This window comes from Sitophilus oryzae, unplaced genomic scaffold (assembly GCF_002938485.1).
Source record: "Sitophilus oryzae breed Bouriz unplaced genomic scaffold, Soryzae_2.0 scaffold_177_pilon_pilon, whole genome shotgun sequence".
NCBI lineage: Eukaryota > Metazoa > Arthropoda > Insecta > Coleoptera > Curculionidae > Sitophilus > Sitophilus oryzae.
In genome coordinates this window covers 6,851,405-6,873,635 of record NW_022146479.1, presented here as the reverse complement: position 1 = coordinate 6,873,635, position 22,231 = coordinate 6,851,405, and the positions used below count along the sequence as shown (strand labels likewise).

The window sequence follows — 22,231 nt, the reverse complement described above, 5'->3', positions numbered from 1 at the left end:
AATATCTCTATAGGGATAATATCTCAGGACTCAAGTGAAACAGTATCTGTTTGTATCTCATGTTCATTATCGTATGGTATTTTTAGGTTATCAGCAGTTTATCTTAACAAACAAAGTAATATGGGACTAAACCATGACAAAGAACAGTCGCCTGATGTCAGATTGCAGGGTAGGTTCTCTATGGATGGCGAAGGACAACACCACAAAAGAATTAAATTAGAACCCAACTCAGATAACGATGAACAACGTCAGGTCAGACATATCCAGCAAAATAGGCACTATTTGCAGCATACGCAGCCACATATTATCATTAACCTTGACGATTAGATCTTTGATGCTTTGCAGTAGTATGACTCGGTACTAACTAAACTGTGATAATATAACAAAAAATCTCCTTCATAGTCCAAAAAGATATCAAAAACAAGCTCAGAAATTCAAAAAAGCCTAAGAATCAGTTAGTTTGACTGACTTTATATATACAGAGCCCCCTTAAAAAGTGCAGATAATTTTCAGAATATATCAGATTGTCCATTTTTACTAAAACATGAAAAAATAATCCCACCATATATCTCTACATTTTTTAAGTCGCTCTGTATATAATAGATATTAATTGAAGCAGAAGGGTAACAGCATAATTAACAATGTACTAAATTATATCATTGTTTTAAATCTCGCTTCAGTATATAATGCTTTAGTTGGCTGTAATGCTTGTAGAACAACGCTATTTTTAAAGGTAGGTATTTTGTTTGCTGTATAAATTATCGCTTCTTTATTATTTGTGCAATTTAGCTTTCTATTGGTAGTTTGTGATAATTAATATGTTTTATGTATAGTGATTTAATTCTAAGAAAAATCTTTGGGTGATTATTTTTACGAATGTCTTTAATTCAATCTTTTCTAGTCATTGTCTAAACAATTCATTAATAATTTAAGAAAAAAGTAGCATTTTGTTTTTGATCACAGATAAATGAAATTATATTGAGATAAAATTAAAGATTTTTCATTATGAAGTATCAACTTCTCTTTGAGCTTTTTTATATTTCTTTTATCTTTTTATGCTTATTTTTATTAATATTTATTTTTTCCTCAATTTCCTCATTCCACAAATTAGGTTTCTTTTTTTTTTGGTCCTACTTATTTACATTTTCGTCTCAACTAATAAGTGATAATATATTTTAGAGGTTTTGAGTGTCAGATATTGCGCATATCACACTTGAGTACACCTACTCTTCGCTATCTCTATGTATTACACAGGCACAAGAATTATTTAGACATAGCCCATAAAGCTCTTCAAATATTCAAATATTCTTGATAGGAGGGGGGGGGGGTTCTACTCACTGCCCATAAATTAAAATGAAATAGACTTACTTGATTGTCAATTTGAGGCCTCCTTATCGTACCAGAGTCTCATAGGGTTTCTCTAACTCTTATTCTCCTCTGACTGATAATTACCTCTCACCATTTATCGTTGGTACTGATTACTGTACTAATTAGAAAAGAAATGGTCCATATTCTTGCTGAATTCCAATAAGTCCATCCTCTACGCCCAACAGTTAAAATGCAAAAGAATTACTTCGTTCTTTTGTATTATTTATTTATCGTATGGCTCATATACATGCAAGAAAACCAGACACTTAAACATAGACATAAAATAAACTACAATGTAAATGAAAACATTACAATGTAAATATAAAAAAAACAAGTATAATATAAAAAGACAACATAAAAAACGTATTTACGAACACTATATATTAACATCTAGATGCCCTATCCATTCCAAAGCTGATGGAGAAGCCTCCAGAAAATCACTCCAGTCATCACCATAAGCGCGTAGGTTGCACTCTCTAGTTATGTGATGGATGGTTTGGTGAGGGGATCCGCAATCACATTCTGGGGAAGGTATTTTCCCACTCATAAAGGGAATCCGCACATCTTCCATGGTCAGAGCGTATCCTATTCAAAGTTGACCATGTTTTCCGGTTTAGATCGGTACCCGGTGTCTGGCAATAGTTATTTTCGAACCAGGAGTATAGGCGAGCATCGGCCATTTCTCTCCATAACTGAAGCCACTGTTCCCGAGAATTGTAGTTACTGCTTTTTAGTTGTTCAGCTGTTCGCAAAGGTGGATTCCTCGACTTAAGTCTATTCACCTGTAAAGCAGGAAGTGTTCCATGAACCGGTAGCCTTGGGGTAGCTATTATTTTATCAAATTCTCTAAGAAGAGCCTCGTTTCTGCGTAGATTTGGAGGTAGGATGTTACTCATAACTGGAAGCCAGTAACTAGGTGTGCATCTGATTGTCCCTGTAATCACTGGTGTTGTTCAGCTGTCTGTCTACGAGATTTGTGTGGTGGCTGTTCAACCACACGGGTGCACAATACTCTGCCACACTGAATAGGGCGGAGATTCGAAGTGTTGTTGCTTTTGCACCCCAAGAAGTACCACAAAGTTTTTGTATAATGTTGTTTCGTGTTCTGATTTTCCCAGCAACATTTTCTAGGTGTTTTCGAAATGAGAGTGTACGGTCTAGAGTAATCCCCAGATATTTTGGATATTTGTTATTACGCAGAGTGGTGTTACCAAACTGGACGCTTATTTCAGTATTCGCTAGCTTGTTATTAAGATAATGTCTGTCTGTGTAATGATAGATTTCTGTCTTATTTGCACTGGGTTGAATTCTCCATTTTATAAAATAGGCATTCAAGGATGCGAGATCCTTTGTAAGCATTTCTTGGGTTTGATATAGCGATTCATGTTCCGTTGCTATGGCTATATCGTCTGCGTAACAAAATTTTCTAGATTGCGTATCTGGTAGGTCAGAGATGTATAAGTTGAATAAGAGAGGGGCGAGAACGGAGCCTTGGGGTAAGCCGTTGTTTAAGTTTTTTAGGTTTACTTGTGCTCTCTCCCTGAAATACTTGGATATATCGGTTAGTTAGCATGTTGTTGGTAACTCGAGCTATAGTTTGACCAGTAAGTGCTTTAAGTAATTTATAAACCATACCATCTCTCCAGACTGTGTCGTAAGCGGCTGTTAAATGGACAATAGCTATGGAGGTTTTAAGCTTAAGTTGGAAATTTCCTTCAATGTGAGATGTAAGTGCTCGAACTTGGTCACAGCAACTGCGTTTAGGAATAAAACCTGCCTGTTCAACTGGAATATGGTCTAAGATACTATCCTTTATTCTATTGAAAATAAGTCGTTCTAGGAGCTTATAGGTACAACTAAGAAGGGCTATGGGTCGATAATCCTGAGGTTGATCTTTAGATTTTCCTGGTTTTAACACAGCTATTATTTTAGTTTTCTTTAATTCCTTTGGAATGTTGCCGGTTGATAAAATTCTCGAGAAGAAATTACAAAGCCACTTGAGGGCAGGGTTTCCAGCGTAAATAAGGAATTCTGGATGAATGTTGTCATATCCAGGAGCTTTGTTCGGCTTGATGTCTTTAATAGCTGTGACTATGTCTTCAATTTCGAAGGGCTGTGAATATTCCGAGATATGGGGAGTGGTTGTTCTTAACTCCTTCAATTTCCTCTTAATCTCAATTGTGTGCTCCTTATCACGTCGAGACCTAGATGTCTCAGCTATATAATTTGCAATTTGATTAGCTGATATTTGAGAGCTTGGCCTATTTTGTCTTGTTGAACCTCCTAAATTACGTAGAAGGGTCCAGGCCTTCCTACTAGATCGATGGAAGTCTGTGTTTTCCACTGTTTCAATCCAGCGGTCTCTTCTAGCAGTGTCTAGACTATGGAGGAGGTTATCTGCAACTTCTTGATCAACGCTCTCTTTGAATTCCTCGTATAGATGTTCACTGTGTTCGTTCCAGCCCGGTATGTATTCTTTTCTATGCCCCCTAGGAAAGTATTTATTCGCTGCTGAAATTACGGCCCCGATGAAACGATTATAGTTTTCTGGTTCAGGTGGTATAAAGCGGATACATTGGTCTAATTTTTTGTGCATATTGGTCCCAATTAGCTTTCTTAAAGTTCCATCTAGGACGAGGTGTGGATCTGACCACAGGGATTGATACACCCACATTCAGGATCACTGGTCTATGTTGGCTGTGGGGGAAGTCACCGGCAACTTTTCTTTCGACTGGCAATGGAACGCCGTTATGGTTACTAGTAACAAAGCAGAGGTCTGGATTGTAGTCTCTTCTGCAGGCAGCAGATCGAAAAGTACCCTTATCTTTGGCATCGAAAATCAGGGGTGAAGGTTGTTAACTTCCGCCCAGTCTGCTAAAACAATGCCATTTTCATCATTAACAGTATAGTTCCACTGCTCGTGGTGGATATTAAAATCTCCCGCGAATATTGTTGGATGATTCAAGGCTGGGAGGATGTTTGTAGGCCACGGTTGATTTGGTGGTTTATATACATTGACAATGGTTGTTTCTTCAACTTTAATAATTTTGTATTATTATTTTACCTTATACTCACCATTTATCGTTGTCGGGTAATAGATCTGTCGTAGCTTCATTTTCTATTTCAAAATTATATCTGGAGAGGTACCAATAATTTTTTGTCACTATCCGAACTCGACATTTTTAACAGCTTCCAGCAAAACACGCAATACAATGTTTTCAGCTGACAACTTGAAAATTGTGGCAATTTTTGCTGTCAAACGACATTCATGGGCAACTATGATTAACCAATTCGAAGGGGGAGGGTTTTGTTTTAGCCCACTTTTGCACGATCATGGAAACTAATAATATTTAAACTTTTTGTTTTAAAATGAATACATACCTATATAACGACTTTCTTAATTTCAATATTGAATATACAGGGTGGTCCGAATTGTATTCCGGAAACTTCGGCAACATATTCTGCAGATAAAAGTAAAAAAGTTCGTATAAATGTATGTCCTAAAATGCTTAGTTTCAGAGATACAGGGAGAAGAGTAGAAGTTTCATTTTTATTTCTATTTTTTCCAAATAATTTCTGAAGTAAAGTCAATATTTGGATAAAAATTGGTGTCTGGGAGTATTTTGACATGAGAAATTTGATTTTGATGTCAATATGACTCCTACTAGTAGAGGGCGCTACCTACATGTGTTTTAACTGTTTTGAAGTGTAATAACTTTTTGTCCATACCTGTATAAAACTACAGAGCGAAAAAATATACATCTCTGTGACTTTTTACGTAAAAAATATCTCTTTGTAAAAATCCCTACGAGCAACCGTTCTTAAGATATTTAGAATGTAAATAGTCAATACATGTATGTCATTATTGACGAAAAATAAACACGTTGAGTAGATATAGTTATTTCACTGAAATAATAAATTTGGGAATTTTTTATTTTTTTAAATTAATCATAAATTTTTCTGCAAAAAATGATGATAAATCACTTTCTGTTGAACTTTTGACACAAAAACATTTCAAATTGAAGATTTCAGTCTAATAACTATATTTAGTGAACATGTTTAATTTATGTCAATGATGACAGGTATTGATAATTTCGATTCCAAATATCTCTCAGAAAACCATTACTCTTAGCGATTTTCACCAAGAGACCTTTTTCACGTAAAAAACGTCGTAAATGTATATTTTTTTACTTATTAGTTTTATACAGGTACGGACGAGAAGTTATTACTCTTCAAACCAGTTAAAAAATATCTAGGTGGCGCCCTCTACTAGTAGGAGTGATATTGACATCAAAATCAAATTTTTCATGTCAAAAAACTCCCAGACACTAATTTTCATCCAAATATTGACGTTACTTCAGAAATTATTTGGAAAAAATCGAAATAAAAGTGAAACTTCTACACCCTGTATCTCCGAAACTAAGCATTTTAGGGCATACATTTATACGAACTTTTTTATTTCTTTTTATCTGCAGAATATGCTGCCGAAGTTTCCGGAATACAATTCGGACCACCCTGTATATATATCTATATTTAAGTTATTCCTTCTATATATTTGGTTTATTTAAAACTACATAGAAAAATTCACTATATACATACATCAACCTAATATTGTTAATTATTATATTAATATAGATTGATAATAAATGTTACTTTTCCCCAGGTTAGGTAAGTAATTCTCAATATCAAATTATTATGCCACTGTACTACAACATACTAATCTTGTTTTTAGAGACGTACAATAGGGCTTGAATTATTAATGTTGCATATTAGTTAGGTAAGATTTTCCGCTTCTGCTTTGCATGCACTTTATTTAAAACACCATATTATATCAGGGTCAGATTAAATTACAGATATGTGGTATATAATAGTATCTAAGGCCTCAAATTATTATATTTATATATATATATATATATATATATATATATATATATATATATATATATATATATATATATATATATATATATAATATATATATATATAATAGTATCATAGTATTATTATATATATATAATAGTATCTAAGGCCTGCCTCAAATTTACAGGGGGCCCTAGATAATCCCTTTTTGGCTTAATTTGTATAGTTTAATAAATAGGTATTTTTTGAACATTTGTATCCGATAAATTTAGGACACCAACTATCAAAACACGCTATGCTATATCATATAGCATTAGTTAATTCGGCCCTGATTTAATGCAATAAAGAGAATTGATTATTGTTTTACATCCATGTTTAATTCCTACAGGACTACGATGAAACGTTATCCGTAAGACATTCTTTGCACACTTTGTTCCACTCTCATAGAAACCAGCACGGTGTAAGGTAAGGAACTGAATAAGAAGCAACACAATAATTGCAAAAAAACTTTAATATTATTTCAGAACATCTTTAGGAATAGAATTAGAAGAATCAGATTCCCAATTCACGTACAGCAATTCTAGCTCGCCGCAGGTAATTTTAATAAAATAAATCAAGAACGCACTCAAAAAAATATAACATTATAAACATTTTATTAATTGCGCCAGTTTCAGAATCAAGACCAGGATTCCTGTTCGACGACCAATGTAAGTAATTTGATATTTTTAAACGATAAATTGCAATAAGGGCCTGAAACTGAATGTATATTAATGATTTATTTTGCATAGAAGAAAACGGAGGAAGCCATAGAAAATGATGAGGAATCAAGTAAATTTTCACCTAAGGTTCAAGTAATAGCGGCCAGTGGAGACAACATCATAGCAGTGGCCAATCCTGCTCTAGCAATGTCACCTGCCATTCTCCCAATGACATCTCTAACTTCAGTGCCAGTCCGCGAAATCGACGAAAACAACAAAGAATAGACTTTTAAAACATAATTTAGTGTACAGTTTTGCAAATAACGGTTAGACTGGGCGTTATGAATATGTTGTTTAATATATTTTCAAAATATGTAAAGAAATAACAACCGAGGAAATGTATATATCTTTATAATTACAAAGTACAAAAGATTTTAGATATTTATTAAATATAGTTGCTTTACTAGGTATTAAACCATTGTCTTTTTTTATTGATTTATGTATGTCTCTTGATTTCTTTTTCATTAGAGAAATATAGATTATATTAATTGAATATGAAATAGATATAATTTTTTTTACCTAAAATTATTCATTTACTATAAATTATTTATAAATACCAATACATAAGACATTGTTTTAGACAAAATTATGTTGTAGATTTAAAAATAAAAAATATATATTTTATTTTGATTTAACTTTTCGTTACAAATGTAAAAAGTCAACCAGGCTCATATGTTCGTCATAAAGATCATGTGTATAAAAATAAAAATAATCAATTCCGTGAACAATCAACTTGTCATTCTGATGATGCGATTTATGTTATTTTTAATACCTTCAAGAAAACTCGATAGTTAATTCTGAAATGTATGTAACAATAGGAAATAAATAATGATACTTATTTTTTTAATTAACAATAGTATTACTGTCATAATTTTTTTCTTTTATTATTTTACAGAGGATTAAAAAACTAAATGATATGTTCTCGAATCCAGTCAATAAAAAATGTCACTCTGGCATACACGCCAGCATAGTTTGGATTGGCACAACCGCTTCCATATGAAATAACCCCTACAAGATAAAACCCTATCTCATTATCATCTGTTTTTTTGCCATACATCAAAGGACCTAAAAAACCCGAAAAATAAATACTACGAAATTTTTTTCATATTAAAAAACAATACCTCCAGAGTCCCCACCACAAGCATCTTTTTTCCCAACACCAGCACATAAAACTGTGTCATTTATATCACTCAATCCAGTATATTGTTCTTTACAACGACTGTTCTCAATAATAGGTACATTTGTGACCTGTAATACATCTGTGGTTGGCCCACCTAAAAATAAAATTTTATTGGATCCTTAGAAAAATAAATTTAGATAATTTAAAAATTATCTAAATTAATATAATAATCTTTTTAAAAATTAAAAGTTATCTTACGATGTATCGTTGAACCCCATCCAGTTATGTACAAATGATGGTTTAAATATGACATAGTTCGTAAGTCTGATTCCCAAGGAAGACATATTGGACCAGTATTTTCTAAAAATAATTATTATTACCAATAAAAATTTACAATTTATTTACATAAAATCAAACAAAATTTGTAAAATTACACGCTCTTAAACATACTCCTTCGTAATTGTTACAAGATGCTATTATTAAATATATTATATAAAAACTGGACTATAGATTTTTTAAAATAGTATGAAAAACTGTCAAGAAAATGCAGAAAGACTGAAACATCAGCAAATTATTTTCTTTAAGAAAATGTAAATGAAAACTTTCACAAATGTCCTTTAGAGGATCAAGAAAAAATGTCACAAGGTTGCAAATCCGGATTATACAGAGGATATATTAACATTTCTTAGAAGGTGTAAATTCTGTAAAATGACAGAATTTCAATGGAAAGAGTTCTAATTATTACAGGGTAAAAAAGCATATTAATTATTATTGCAGGGTAAAAAGCATTATTTATTATTTTTATATACCTATATTAACATATTTTAAATGAGATTTATATACTTATTTTCTCTAGCAAAATAAAAATCAGAGGCTAACATTAAGTGAAGTTAAAAACAGATGGAAAAAATAACTAATAATTCAGGTAAAAATGAATAAAACATTTAAGAATAAAAGCTTGGAACAGGTTTAAAATTGTGTGTGTATTAATTATAGTGAAACGTTTGTTCAGATCCGGTTTACTTATGAAATATACTGTGTGGTCAATTTTTTTATAATCAAGGAAGCAAGAATAACGTACCGATGCCATCGATGTTCCTAGACAACACAAGTATTGCGATATCGAAAAGATACCTATTTTGCGCATAACCTTCATGAACAATCCTTTTCGCAATTGGAATATCCACAGGATGTGCTCCGTCATCGTCTTTGTACAGATTTATTTCACCAACGCGCGCCAAATATCTAAAAAATATTTCTAAATTAATGAAACGAACCGCAATGCACAAGTACAGCTCGTCAAATATAGGATGTTATTAGAATTTCTCGATACAGCGCACCTCGTTCGATGCGCAGTAGAAAGAATCTTTTTTAGCACGCTTTTTTTAGTAACAAAATCTATGAACGTTATTTTAAATTATATCAAATAGTTTTATTATTTTAAATGCAGAATACGTCTATAAAACTTCTTAAAACAGTCTGATAGCATCCTATATTCGACAAATCGTAAAAAGCAATGGACCTACAGGTCATCACGAACACAGTGAGCTGCTGTTAGAACGTGATTCTTGGTGATCAACGTACCACCGCATAGCCATCGCGGTTGCTGTGGATTTCTCGTATTTTTAAAACCTAAGGCAACCATCCATGGGAAGTCCCCTGTAAAAAAGACATGTATATTGGAATCAAAAACCGACACACGGTATAGTTAGAAAGTTTGATAAGAATTAACTAATCTAAATTTAAAATACTGTCTAAAGAAAAATGACAGTACAATAATACATAACCATACGATCGAAAAAAAATTGGCGTCAGAGTATGGGGAATGGCAATCGATGATAATTTTGGCGACGTCAAGCCCTAGACGTCATCACTTTTGGCCCGTACTTTTCTTTATTTTTTTTAATTACCCTGGCTGCCAGTTGTTCTTAAGAAGGTTGTAATTTAATTTTATATTGTATAAAAATTATTTTTAAATGGTATGGCTTTAAATTTCCAGAAAAATAATTGTTATGTTCTATCCTATTTTAGTCTTTCTATCAGCATGTCAATTTTCAGTAAATGACGACTAGAGACTGACCTCGCCAAAACTATCATCGATTATTGTCATTTCCCCATCATAAGGTATTTTTTAGCAACATTAACAGTAATGTGAATTTTTACTTATTTTGCTTCGTAAAATGTAGTTATCAGGACTTGATAAATAGCCCACTTTTTTCACAACAGACATGCACGTAACCATCTGTAGGTATATTATTATTTAGATCAATTTAATAATTTTAATAAAGCTCACGCAGTTGTAGTGTTGATGCTATGGATATCATTTATTTATTTACCTAAATGGGCATTAATTCCACCAACAATTTTTGGTGTAGAAAGGGGACTAAGGCCACACTCTGGAGGAGCCAGTAATCCAGAAGGTTTTTCCCCAGAAGAATCTATATTAGGCTCAGGACCAATAGGCTCCTAAAAAATCTATTGAAGAAAAATCTGTTATAAAAAAAATTATTACTTACGTCTGGATTTGTTGGTGACCTTACATTTGAACTTGGACAACAAACAAGTACTGTACTTCCAACATTACCGCATTTTAAAGCTTGTAAAAAAGTAACAGTTTCTTTGGATAATAATTTTGGTTTAAGTAAATTCAGGACAAATTGGCATTTTGGTATAGGCGTGCACAAGCCGTTTTGTCCGTTTGGTATATTGCATTCTGCTCCCTCATCTATATCGATATAAATTTTAGATAAAAAAAAATGGTATAGAGTATGAATAAATTCATCATAGTCTAACTTAATACCTTTTCCATAACTATTATTATTTCTCAGAAACTAACAAAATGTACAAAATAAACTGTGCATATACACATATACGTCTAAGACGTCTTGGGGATTCCTATTTTTTTTCTTTATTTCTATCTTGTTATTATTTCTTAGAAATTAATTCAGAGAAATTATGTACAAAACAGATTGTTTATGTCATATATCCTACGGATTTACCGTACGTTTCCTTTTTTTTCCTTTAAAAAAATATGAATATAAAAAAATGTTTTTCTGAATGCGTTTATGACCTATACAGGGTGAGTCTTAAATAAGAGTAAATATTTTAGGGGTGGTATATTTAGATCCCAGAAACACGTCTATGAAGTTTATTCGCGAAAAGATTTTTTCTTGAAAAAGAAAGAAGAAAATTGGGATTTTTTTTTAATGTTTAGTTAAAAAACGTAATATATTCATAATATGGCAACATAGGTAGTAGATTAAAATTATAAAAAAGGAACCCTAAAAAAGATCCAGTGGTTCTCAAAATATAAGCGAAAAATCAATTTTTTTGGTAAATTTTCAAAGTCAAATATCTCGGTTATTTTGAACTTAATTTGAAAAACGGTAAAGAGAAAATATGTTTCTTTTATCGAGATCTACCAGCACTAAAAATATATGCACTTATTAGCAAAATTAGTTTCTACATGTTATTCAATAAAATACTAACTTGAAAATTAATAAAATTATTTTAATGTGTTAAATTCATCATATTTTAACATGATACCTTTCTATTATCCATTATTATTTCTCAGAAACTAACAGAATGTACAAAATAAACTGTATATATACGCATACGTCTAAGACGTCTTGGGGATTCCTATTGTTTTTTATTTCTATCTTAGTATTCTTTCTTAGAAATTAATTCCGACAATTTATGTACAAAACAGATTGTCTATGTCGTCCGGGTTTACCCTTAAGGGTTTACCGTACGATTTCTTTTTTTTTTCTTTAAAAAAATGAATACAAAAAAAAATCTGTCTGCGCCTATGTCCTATATAGATATAGATAGAACGTGTATTATGACATAGAAAAATTAGTTTCTAAACGTGACAATTTTATAAAAAAAAAATAATGAGCACATTTCTACCATTATTTATTATTCAATAAAAAACTAATGTGAAAATCAGTAAAGTTATATATGTGTTAATTTTTATGGTCCATATAAATAATAATAATAATGTTATTATGTAGAGGTATGTCTTAAATAAAATTTATTGTATAATATATTATTTTAGAGTGATAAGAATCCACAAAATACACTTACCTAATGCTTTAATTCTAGCAAAATAAACAAATAAAACATATAGAAAAATTACACAAATTCTGGTAGAATTACGGAAATACATGTTTACGTGTATTTACAGCTTCTTGTTATAATCTTTCCTTAGCAAGATGCATCACATATCTTTATTACAGACAGACTATTGGTGTATTGGTGATTATTTTATAAATATTACGCTGTTTCATGACGTAGTCCATAAGGTCCGTCACGGTCAACGAAGAAGGTCGTTAATTCGCTAAGAGCGCCACAATTTATTAAGAACTTTACTTAAAAAAACACCTAACTTATCATTATGTGGTCTATTTATCAAATATACAAATGTACTGGTGCTGGTGCATTTTTGGGTAATATAGTTTCATTCTTTCTTTATTAATGTTCTTTTATATATAATTTCCAAGTTGCATTGAGTTCTCTGGATTAATTTTATAAAATATGAATAGCTTAAATCGACTGAAAAAGCAAAAACAAAGAAAAACTCTTAATAGTTTATAATAATAACGGAGGTAGGGGGATGTGCATGCATATACACATACGAAGAAATTATAATCATCATATAATCTTATTCTTGCTAAGGTCTATAAGGGGTGGTCAAAAAGAAATAGTAATTATTTTTTTTTGTGCGGTCATCTTTACTATCGTGTAATATTAATTAAACTAATATAGCAGATACACATATTGGTATACCCAAGGTATACCCACATATTTTATTATCAGAGCTATGGAGTGCTTTATCAGAGCCTTCGTAATTATCAGCTTTAATATGGCGACCACCATAAGATGGGAACCAAATAGTTTTAAAGTATATTAAAATTATTTTTTATATAACGTATTTGATGAGAACACTTTGGATGCACACTCATCGAAGGTAGTTATGTCCACACAATATGTCCATGTGGTCCATGTCCTGTGAATCCTGTGAAGCTCCAATGTCTTTGGAAGCTCCTTATGTCCTATGTGGTCCTATGGTGAAGCTCGAAGCACAGAAAACATAAATAATAATATTACCATAGGAGAATTAACTAATATTACTGTGTTATTTATCTGTGCTCGAAGCCCACCACTATATCTCTGTATTATACCGATCAAATACGTTTAAAATAAAGTATTTTATTTAAACGTATTTGATACCGATATAGGTAGTTCAAATATTTGTTACTGGAGTAATAGAGTATAGGCAACCAAAGATACAAAGTTTTGTTACAAAGAGGGCGTTGACAAAAAACGGGGTTTTTCCCAAGGATTTTTCACCCTTATTTCTATAAAATGTTTTTTCATATATTACATTACCCTGAAAGTAATAATCAAACATTACTGTCTGTCAATTATCTCTATTATATTATAATCACAATTATAATATGCTCTGTTGTGCAGACTGTCTATGATTATAGGTTATAGTTTTATTATGGTGATTTGGGTGATGTGTGATGTGGTGCTCTTGCTTTTGCTTTCTTTAATTTGAAACATCTTCAGATCGGATTTAAGGTAGAATTTCTCATGTTTTTGTGGATGATAACAATTTGTGGCTAAATTAATCAAGCCAGAATAAGAATGTGGATTAATTTTAATAAGGCGCATGTACAATACTGTGAGTGAAGTACATATTTTATGATTGGAGTTGGCCTTTTCCTAGGAAAAATGGAATGCATGGAAACATACTTCAATTTTAATATAAAACATATGGAATATTGATGCTATGAATAGCAGGTCTATAGAGGAAATATTATCAAAGTTATCCATAAAATTTAATAGGATATTTTGTGAAAAAGAATTTGTATGTTGTGTATGTGAAGATCTACAAAGAATTATTAAAAACGAAAATAAATGTTGGTAAGTCTAGTCTATTGTTTATCCTTGTATTGTTTACAACACAGCAATATTCATTGTCAAAATGTTTACTATACCTACCTATTTAAACTACCCTAAATTATATACAATGAATCTAATGATTATTTCTAAAAATAATCACAAAGATGGAAGTTTCAGTAATTGTTTCATATTGACATAAGAGAATTATTTAATAGGTAGCATAATATTACAAGGAAAAGGAATTGGAATGGCATTTAAATAGAGGTGAAAGTTATAACATAACTCCTTGGTTATGTAAAGAATACACAAGGTTGTCACTCTTTGCTATTTTTCCTCCAACAAAAAGTAGTTGTTTATTATTAACAAAACATTTTATATAATTTAGACTATTTATATGTATTTATAAATTATAAATAGGTAATACATACTAGGTATCACCATTTCTTAGTAACGCCAGAGGTAGCGCAATAGGAACATATGGTAGTGTCTGGTAATCTGGAAAACAACTATATGATTTAAATACCGATTAGTAGGTGGTCTCTCTATCCATATACAGGGTGAGTCTTAAATAAATGCAAATATGTTTAGGGCTGGTAGATATCGATAAAAGAAACATATTTTTTCTTTACTGTTTTTCAAATTAAGTCCAAAATAACCAAGATATTTTACTTTGAAAAATTCCAAAAACCACTGGATCTTCCCTGGGTTTTCTTTCTTGTAAATTTAATCTACTCCTACCTATTTAATCTATTCTACCTATGTTGCCATATTATCAAGAAATTATGTTTTTTAACTAAAAAAAATCCAAAAATCTTTTCAAAAAATTCCAAATTTTCCAATTTTTTTTCGCGAAAAAAACCTCACAATCGTATTTCTGGGGTAGAAATATACTACCACTAAAATATTTGCACTTATTTAAGACTCACCCTGTATTTTTCAGTCATAGCATGTATTTATAACTTTTGAGACAAATTGCAAGGATTTAATTTTAAGAATAAATAATATATTATTTTCAATGTGGCAACATTGCAATGGTCAGAAATTTTACTTTCATTCGTTTTACTTTCAGTGTATTAATCTTTCCCATACTCAGTCCAAATTATCTAAGAGTTGTTCGATATCAAGCTAAATTGTCAGATCTAGCGGTAATTTCTTTGGGAAGTGGAAGTGCCAAATCTGTGGGAATATGTCAAAAAAAGTTTTTGTAAGTATATACTACCGTATGATCGAAAAAAACGGCGTTCAGATGAAGTGGATATGACGATCGATGACACTTCCTATTTAATTTTCCGTACAAAATGACAGCGATTTTGAACTGCGACTGTCGCCAGCGACACGACAAAAGAACCAATCAGATTTGTACAAAATTCAAACAGCTGTCAATTTTAAATTTAGTACAGCTCCCATTGGTCGTTTGAAGTGTCAATCAGTGTCGCTGTCGACACGACGCAGTTCTGAGAACGGGGCTTCAGAACTGCGCCGTGTCGCTGGCTACACAGTTTGACGTTTCAAACAACCAATGAGAGCTGTACTAAATTTAAAATTGACAGCTGTTTGAATTCTGTACAAATCTGATTGGCTCTTTTGATGTGTCGCTGGCGACACAGTTTGGCATTTCAAACAACCAATGAAAGCTACCAAATAGTACCAAATTTAAAATTGACAGCTGTTTTGAATTTTGTATAAATCTCATTGGTCGTTTTGACATGTCGCTGTTCTGAGAACGGGGTGACTCGCTCTGTAGTTGTCAATCTTTATAGTAAATAGACAGTTATTGTAGATTATATTCTGAATCTGAAGAAAAATATAGTAAAAATTTTGGAAGTCAGCAAATGGCAGAGAATAGCAACAGTACAAGAAAGAAAAGGCCACCAATACAACTTTATGTTCCACCTGCTCAAAGAAAACCTAAACAAAACGAGAAGAAGATTATACAGAAAGATAGACCTCAAATTGCAGGGGGTGATGGAAATGAGTCCCTTAGTTTTGCTTCAAGGGAGAAAGTTTTTACACCCTGTGTATGTTTCAATATATTTCTTAATGAGGAGGCATTTCATTTTACATAATTTCAGTATCTAGCTGATGCAGTTTTTGAAAATGAAGAACTATATACCAAAAATCATATTGACCAAACACATCCAGAAGCTTTTGATATTGATTGTCTAACTGAACCTGAATCACCAAAAAAATCTGAAGCAACAGGTCTTGTGAATAATAAACCAGACTGCCCAACACAAGATAGTGTTAATATTATTTCTGTAGCGGTGAACAAATCAAAACAAATAGATAATGTGATTGTCTTGGAAGAAAACACAGAGCCTGTTAAAACCAGGTAAAGCATAAACAATAATTATTAATTATACTATGTTTTATACATTTCAATTTTTCAGTCCTAAAATAAGTAAAGAACCTAAGACAAAGAAAAACGAGCATGAACAGGAAAAAGAAATTATGAGAAAAGCAAAACAAAACATTAATCGAAAAACGAGACCCATTATTAAGTATATAGAAGACGACAATACTTTAAAAATTGGTAAAAATGACAATGTTAACAACTGGGAAGATTTATTTGATGAGAATGGAGAATTAGAAGAAGAAATTTTTACGGAGGTATTTGTATAAATATTAATCGTTTTTTAGCTCAAATTTCGCTTGGTTTTTATAGATAATACAGAAAGTTGGACCTACTGTAACTATAGCAAAAGCAGAGGAAGATTATTCGGCCTATACGGCCAAACAAATAGAAGAATTGGAACATATGGTAGAGCTGCACGATTTTCCCGCCACGATGGAGACTCAAGATTTAATATCAGCTTTTAGTGAACTAAATAGTGACTCAATGTATGTGAAATGGGTTGATGATACACATGCTATATTAGTATTAGGCTCAAGTACACAAGGTACTAAATTGGTATATGTATAGGTACACTATATCAGTATAATCTAAATAATACTTAATACTAAATTTTCATATTTAATTTAATCAGTTCATTTTGTTTCAGCGCAAAAGGCAATGGCAATATCCAATCCATTCATAAAAGTTCGTCCTATGTCAGCAGCTAGCAATTTGACTTTGGAAAAAGCCAATCAGTTTGATTTAAAACCTGCCATGAGACGACCAGAAACAAACCTTCAAACTGCTAGGCGTCTGATCACGTCACATTTAGGTGCCAAAAGTCAAATTAGCAAAGAACAAAGTGCCAAGGAACGCGAAAATCTTAAGGCAGCCAAAGGTCCGTTTATACTTATATACAGGGTGGTCCGAACTGTGTTCCGGAAACTTCGGCAGCATATTCTGCAGATAAAAATAAGTAAAAAAGTTGTTTTCTCAAAATTTCTCAGGTCATAAAACTCCCAGACACCAATTTTCATCCAAATATTGACGTTACTTCAAAAATTATTTGGAAAAAATCGAAATAAAAATTAACATCTGCGCCCTGTATCTCCGAAACTAAGCATTTTAAGACATACATTTGTACAAACTTTTTTACTTATTTTTATCTGCAGAATATTCTGCCGAAGTTTCCGGAATACAGTCCGGACCACCCTGTATATATATAATGATACATGATACAATAAATTAGTGCAAATATTTTCAGGGGTGGTATATTTCGACCCCAAGAACACGTCTATGAGGTTTTTTTCGCAAAAAAAAAAAAGATTTTGAAAATCGTGTTTTCTTTTAAATTTCCCTGTATATTTTTCGAAGACTTTTTAGAACTGCCTGTTGTATAACTCGGTTATTTTGGACTTATCTGAAAAATGGTAAAGAGAAAATATGTTTCTTTTATCGAAATCTACCAGCCCTGAAAATATTTGCACTTATTTACGACTCACCCTGTATAAATATTTTGAAAGACCCAGTATACATTTTTGTTTTTTTTTTCTAGAATTGAAAAAACAAACACGACAAAACGAAAAAGATGCTTGGGAAGGAAACCTTAAGTCAACAGTAAACTAGCCATCAATTAATTGATAATTTTAAAATTATGAAGTGCCTTAACAATCGGAAAAAAATATATATTTCCATATTTTCAGTTTTGTGATAATATTTATATTTTTATGTTTTATTTTCTTTATTTTTTGCGATCTTTTAGATAGCAAATATTTACAATAAATGTTAACTGACTGATTTTTTTTTAATCTAACAGAAATAAGAAGGAATAAGGTCCGATTAATAAAAAATGTGGAAAATTGTATCGACAAGATTTCTATCGAGCAACCAGTAAAACAAGCTTTTACAGTATCAATTCCTGTTTCCGTACAGTCTTGAGCTTGTAATTTGACTCGACTTTAAGTCAAATTATGGAGTGTAGAGATACTACACTCCATAAGTCAAATGTAGCAGTAACTCAACTAACTAGATATACTGTATGATCGAATAAAAACGGCGTCAGCGATGGCTATGAAATGAAGATCGTTGTCATTTTATATGTAAAATTATATGGGGAATGCAAATACGTTTAAAATAAAGTATACGGAGGCTACCGAAAAAAAATCAAATTTATGATTTCGGTCTAATAACTACCGTATGATCGAATAAAAACGGCGTCAGCGATGGCTATGAGATGAAGATCGCTGTGATTTTATATGTAAATTTATATGGGAAATGTCATCGATCGTTATTTCCCAGCCAACTGGACGCCGGTTTTTTTCGATCATACGGTATTTATTAAATGAGATAAGCAGAGAAAACAGATAAGCTGCCTTTTTAAAAGCATGTTATTGTTTAAGGGGCTAAAACTATTTCAATAAATCTTGAACGATTTTATCTACTTCAGTTGTTTAAAAAGACGGGTAATGCTAATTTATTTGTTAATAAAATTAATTGAAAGCTTTTGGGAAAATCAACCAGAACGCCGACTCTGCCGAATTTGATGTCCTGTGTTGATGTCGTTTCACGAATCGCGACGCCATATTAGCAAGGATCCTATATTAGCAGCGGGTAACTCTCAGGGCCGGATTAAAACGCTTTCACAGGCTATTGTCAGAGTTATATTGAATAAGTATTTTCATTATCTGATATGTGATTACAGACTGAGCGTAATATGTTATTTCGAAACGTAAAGTTTGTATTGTATAGATACTACCACATGTAATTTTTATGCGGTGGTTTTTTTGCATTAGTAGGTAGGCAGATAATATATGCGTAGTCAAAAATTTGGAAATGGGTAGAGATCGTGAATTTTAAAAATAAAGTAAACCAATTAATTAAAGGTCAACTTTCTACTCGAACCCTTGAGCTGCGTTTTACTGGTTGGCAAAAACCCGTGGTCATCCCTACACATTTCTTAGAAGTTTTTATGGGCTGGGAAATTACGCGAATTGCGTTGCTATAGGTATGTTCTAAAGTGTAACAGTTTACAATCCTGAATTTATTTGTTAGAGGCACGTTCTGCATTTTGGGTACACATTATCAAAATAAAAATATTTTTTTTAATACTGGAAAAGTTTCGCTTGAACACAATGTTACCCAGATAAATGGGGCTCATTATAATAATAAAATTATGATTAGGTAGGTAGGTAATAAGTATTGTGTTAAAATGGGTTAATACAGTATTTAAAATAAAACAATCTATGCATTTGTTTAATATCTATTTATTTCTCGATATTAATAATTTATTTTTATTTGTTCCGCTTTTAAAATTCCTATTTATGTGATATATTCCTATTATGCCTTTGATTATGCTATAGTCGGAATTCAACTAAACCCTGACCTGCCCTGACTAAACCGCTAACGCCGCTACATTGACAGGTGTTACCCAAGAACGGTAAACTAATAGGACTGCTCATTCAGCCAAAAGTGTCCGCCAGGTGCATGCGAAAACTACTCGCTTTGTGACGTCATTGTAGCCCTTGTCATTGTTATTAGTCCTTATCCGGCAACTAATAATACACACACGTGCATTATTGGTTACCGAATGCAAAACGTTCATTATTTAGTTTATTTATTTAAACACCTTATATGTATGCAGTATAGAAAATTAACTGTATAAATCGTATTAAATACTCGGATAATGCATTTTTAAGAACAGCAGTTCCCAGTGTATCACCTTTTGCAAGCATTCTTTTTAGAGTACTTCCATATTTTGCTTCAAAATAATCAATAAACAAAATCGTGGGCACTTAGTATGCACTTTGTCACAATCCACAACACAAAATGAACGTATTTATACACTCTATAGCTCTAAAAACTTTAAAGGCACCTTTTTCACATTTAAAATTGACAAAATAATTAACTCAAAATTTCTCAGCTGTTATTTTTATAAGTTTACCATAGGCAACTAATAATACACACTATCATGACAAGGCCACGAAGGCTTTGACAACATTTTGACAAGGGCCACAATAACGTCACAACTGTCAGTTGAAGCGCGGGAAGAGGCGAACGTACGTCTTATGAGGATGAGCAATCCTATTAGTTTACCGTTCTTGGGTTAGGATCAGTTAGGATAGTGCAAGAACGGTAAACTAATTACAGGTTAACTGTTCTTAGGATAGTGTACGTTATGGTGTACGATAATTTTTAACGGTGTGTGTCTTGCGACGATAATTCTCTATCTAGGAACATTAAGAAACCAAATTTTTGTTGGCAATGCTGGTTTATTACTAGTGAAGTGGCGGAAAGGGAGAACTGTCGCGAAGGAAAATTAATTCGATAGAAAAATCCCTGAATAGGGATAATATGATACTAAAAGAACGTATTTTTAAAACCTGTTAATAAGAAATTAAAGACTTTGTTCGGAGTGAAGTGATTATATTGCAAAATAGGAACTTATTGTTGATTGATAAGTGAAAATGGCAGCCTTACCACGCAGGATAATCAAGGAAACTCAAAGATTAATGCAAGAACCCGTACCAGGAATTAGTGCTGTGCCCGACGATAGCAATGCCCGTTATTTTCACGTTATAGTAACAGGGCCTGAGGACTCGCCATTTGAAGGGGGCCTCTTTAAATTAGAATTGTTTTTACCTGAAGATTATCCAATGTCGGCTCCCAAAGTGAGATTTATAACCAAAATATATCATCCAAATATAGACAGACTAGGAAGAATTTGCCTGGATATTTTGAAGGATAAATGGTCCCCTGCACTTCAAATTCGTACCGTGTTATTATCCATTCAAGCACTTCTAAGTGCACCAAATCCAGACGATCCTTTAGCTAATGATGTTGCGGAATTATGGAAAGTAAACGAATCGGAAGCTATAAGAAATGCTAAGGAATGGACACGAAGATATGCAATGGATAATTAAGCTGTGCTTATTTATCTCGTTCGATAATATACTTAATGGTTAGAAATACCTAGATATTGAATGGGGTGGGTTGGCAAGTTGATTTGATTTTTGTTGTGGTGGATAACCAAGGCAAAATTTATGTGTTACGTTAGTTGCCTATCTACTCTATATATCTTGTTTTCTTTTAGCCATACCAAATCACTTGAGCTATTTAATCTGTCTATAGTTTTCAAACTCTTTTATCGCTTCCTAAACAGTAAGGAATTATTGTAATAATGTGTACATTACCTACAAATTATGAAATATCCGTGAGGTGATTTGGAATGGTAATTGAGCTTTACCAATTATAAAATCATTAAATTTCTTTATTTATTTTTTACTTTCTCAGTTGTTAAATTAGAAACGTGTAAAAATAATTATTCCTCAGAGTCGTATTTTGAAAGCATTCTGTTGATTATTTTACGTTAAATAATCAATTTTATTGTAATAATTAGTATGTTTTAGTTTAAGACAAAATTTCTTTCTTTATTTAATTGTATATTAATGTGGTGTATCTTTTAGTATTTTTAAAGTATTGGAAGGACTTCCTATAAAAGAAAAACTTCATACTATTTTTTACTTATATTTCAATGATGTATCTTTAAAATGTAGACCCAAATAATTAAAAAAACAATAATCATTGTAACTAATCAGTTGAGTAATATTGTTTTTGTTATTCTTAATAAGGAGTCCTTAAAAAATTATTTTCAGTTCAAGCAATTATTTTGTGTTTAATCACAATTAAGGATGAAATTTAGTTTGTTGTAAATAAAATTATGTAAGGCTTTTTACAAATAAATTTCTTTCAATAAGAGACTTGCTTTTTGTCTTTTTAAATTTAAGAAATTGAGTGAATTTCTTCAAAATGTAGAGGGGTAAATAAATAAAAACTGGGAATATAAATATATTGAAACATTTAATAGACATTTATACTGTTTGT

At 31.8% G+C, this 22,231-nt stretch overlaps 4 protein-coding genes across 10 annotated transcripts in view; 3 read left to right on the top strand and 1 right to left on the bottom strand.

Annotated features, from left to right (window-relative positions):
* Positions 1-7,567, top strand: part of LOC115882278 (NGFI-A-binding protein homolog) — a 28,198-nt gene extending 20,631 nt beyond the window's left edge. The window contains exons 6-10 of one of the 5 annotated variants that reach the window (XM_030900243.1): positions 87-252; positions 6,617-6,693; positions 6,753-6,822; positions 6,903-6,935; positions 7,020-7,567. In XM_030900243.1, the coding sequence (XP_030756103.1) occupies positions 87-252; positions 6,617-6,693; positions 6,753-6,822; positions 6,903-6,935; positions 7,020-7,211 (538 nt within the window). In that variant the 3' untranslated portion in view covers positions 7,212-7,567. Of the gene's footprint in view, positions 1-86; positions 253-6,616; positions 6,694-6,752; positions 6,823-6,896 lie in introns of all 5 variants that reach the window. The other 4 variants (XM_030900242.1, XM_030900241.1, XM_030900239.1 and 1 more) reach the window with 4 other exon arrangements.
* Positions 7,568-7,777: 210 nt separating this feature from the next.
* Positions 7,778-12,407, bottom strand: LOC115882279 (venom protease-like). Its single transcript, XM_030900245.1, has 8 exons — positions 12,193-12,407; positions 10,623-10,831; positions 10,443-10,572; positions 9,633-9,765; positions 9,188-9,351; positions 8,365-8,466; positions 8,108-8,260; positions 7,778-8,051 (listed from the first exon to the last, which is right to left on the bottom strand). Exons 1-8 carry the CDS (start codon positions 12,272-12,274, stop codon positions 7,894-7,896), a joined length of 1,131 nt encoding a protein of 376 aa, XP_030756105.1. The 5' UTR covers positions 12,275-12,407; the 3' UTR covers positions 7,778-7,893.
* Positions 12,408-13,445: 1,038 nt separating this feature from the next.
* Positions 13,446-18,143, top strand: LOC115882358 (coiled-coil domain-containing protein R3HCC1L). 3 transcript variants are annotated; one of them, XM_030900388.1, is made up of 9 exons: positions 13,446-13,692; positions 13,841-14,037; positions 15,086-15,220; positions 15,797-16,034; positions 16,089-16,348; positions 16,407-16,626; positions 16,682-16,916; positions 17,019-17,249; positions 17,907-18,143. In XM_030900388.1, exons 2-9 carry the CDS (start codon positions 13,904-13,906, stop codon positions 17,975-17,977), a joined length of 1,524 nt encoding a protein of 507 aa, XP_030756248.1. In that variant the 5' UTR covers positions 13,446-13,692; positions 13,841-13,903; the 3' UTR covers positions 17,978-18,143. The 3 variants fall into 3 exon arrangements, with proteins under 3 accessions (XP_030756248.1, XP_030756247.1, XP_030756249.1); XM_030900387.1 differs by having other exon boundaries at positions 13,446-14,037; XM_030900389.1 differs by lacking the exons at positions 13,446-13,692; positions 13,841-14,037 and adding an exon at positions 14,486-14,573.
* Positions 18,144-20,606: 2,463 nt separating this feature from the next.
* Positions 20,607-22,105, top strand: LOC115882365 (ubiquitin-conjugating enzyme E2 N). Its single transcript, XM_030900412.1, has one exon. It carries the CDS (start codon positions 20,815-20,817, stop codon positions 21,268-21,270), a length of 456 nt encoding a protein of 151 aa, XP_030756272.1. The 5' UTR covers positions 20,607-20,814; the 3' UTR covers positions 21,271-22,105.
* Positions 22,106-22,231: the final 126 nt, after the last annotated feature.

Coding starts and splice junctions, on each gene's coding strand:
- LOC115882279 (XM_030900245.1), bottom strand. CDS start 12,274: ATGTATTTCCGTAATTCTACCAGAATTTGTGTAATTTTTCTATATGTT. Junction 8,467..9,187: donor TAGGAACATCGATGGCATCG/GTACGTTATTCT, acceptor AATTATTTTTAG/AAAATACTGGTCCAATATGT. Junction 8,052..8,107: donor TTGTGGTGGGGACTCTGGAG/GTATTGTTTTTT, acceptor CGGGTTTTTTAG/GTCCTTTGATGTATGGCAAA.
- LOC115882358 (XM_030900388.1), top strand. CDS start 13,904: ATGAATAGCAGGTCTATAGAGGAAATATTATCAAAGTTATCCATAAAA. Junction 16,349..16,406: donor ACAGAGCCTGTTAAAACCAG/GTAAAGCATAAA, acceptor TCAATTTTTCAG/TCCTAAAATAAGTAAAGAAC. Junction 16,917..17,018: donor ATTAGGCTCAAGTACACAAG/GTACTAAATTGG, acceptor ATTTTGTTTCAG/CGCAAAAGGCAATGGCAATA.
- LOC115882365 (XM_030900412.1), top strand. CDS start 20,815: ATGGCAGCCTTACCACGCAGGATAATCAAGGAAACTCAAAGATTAATG.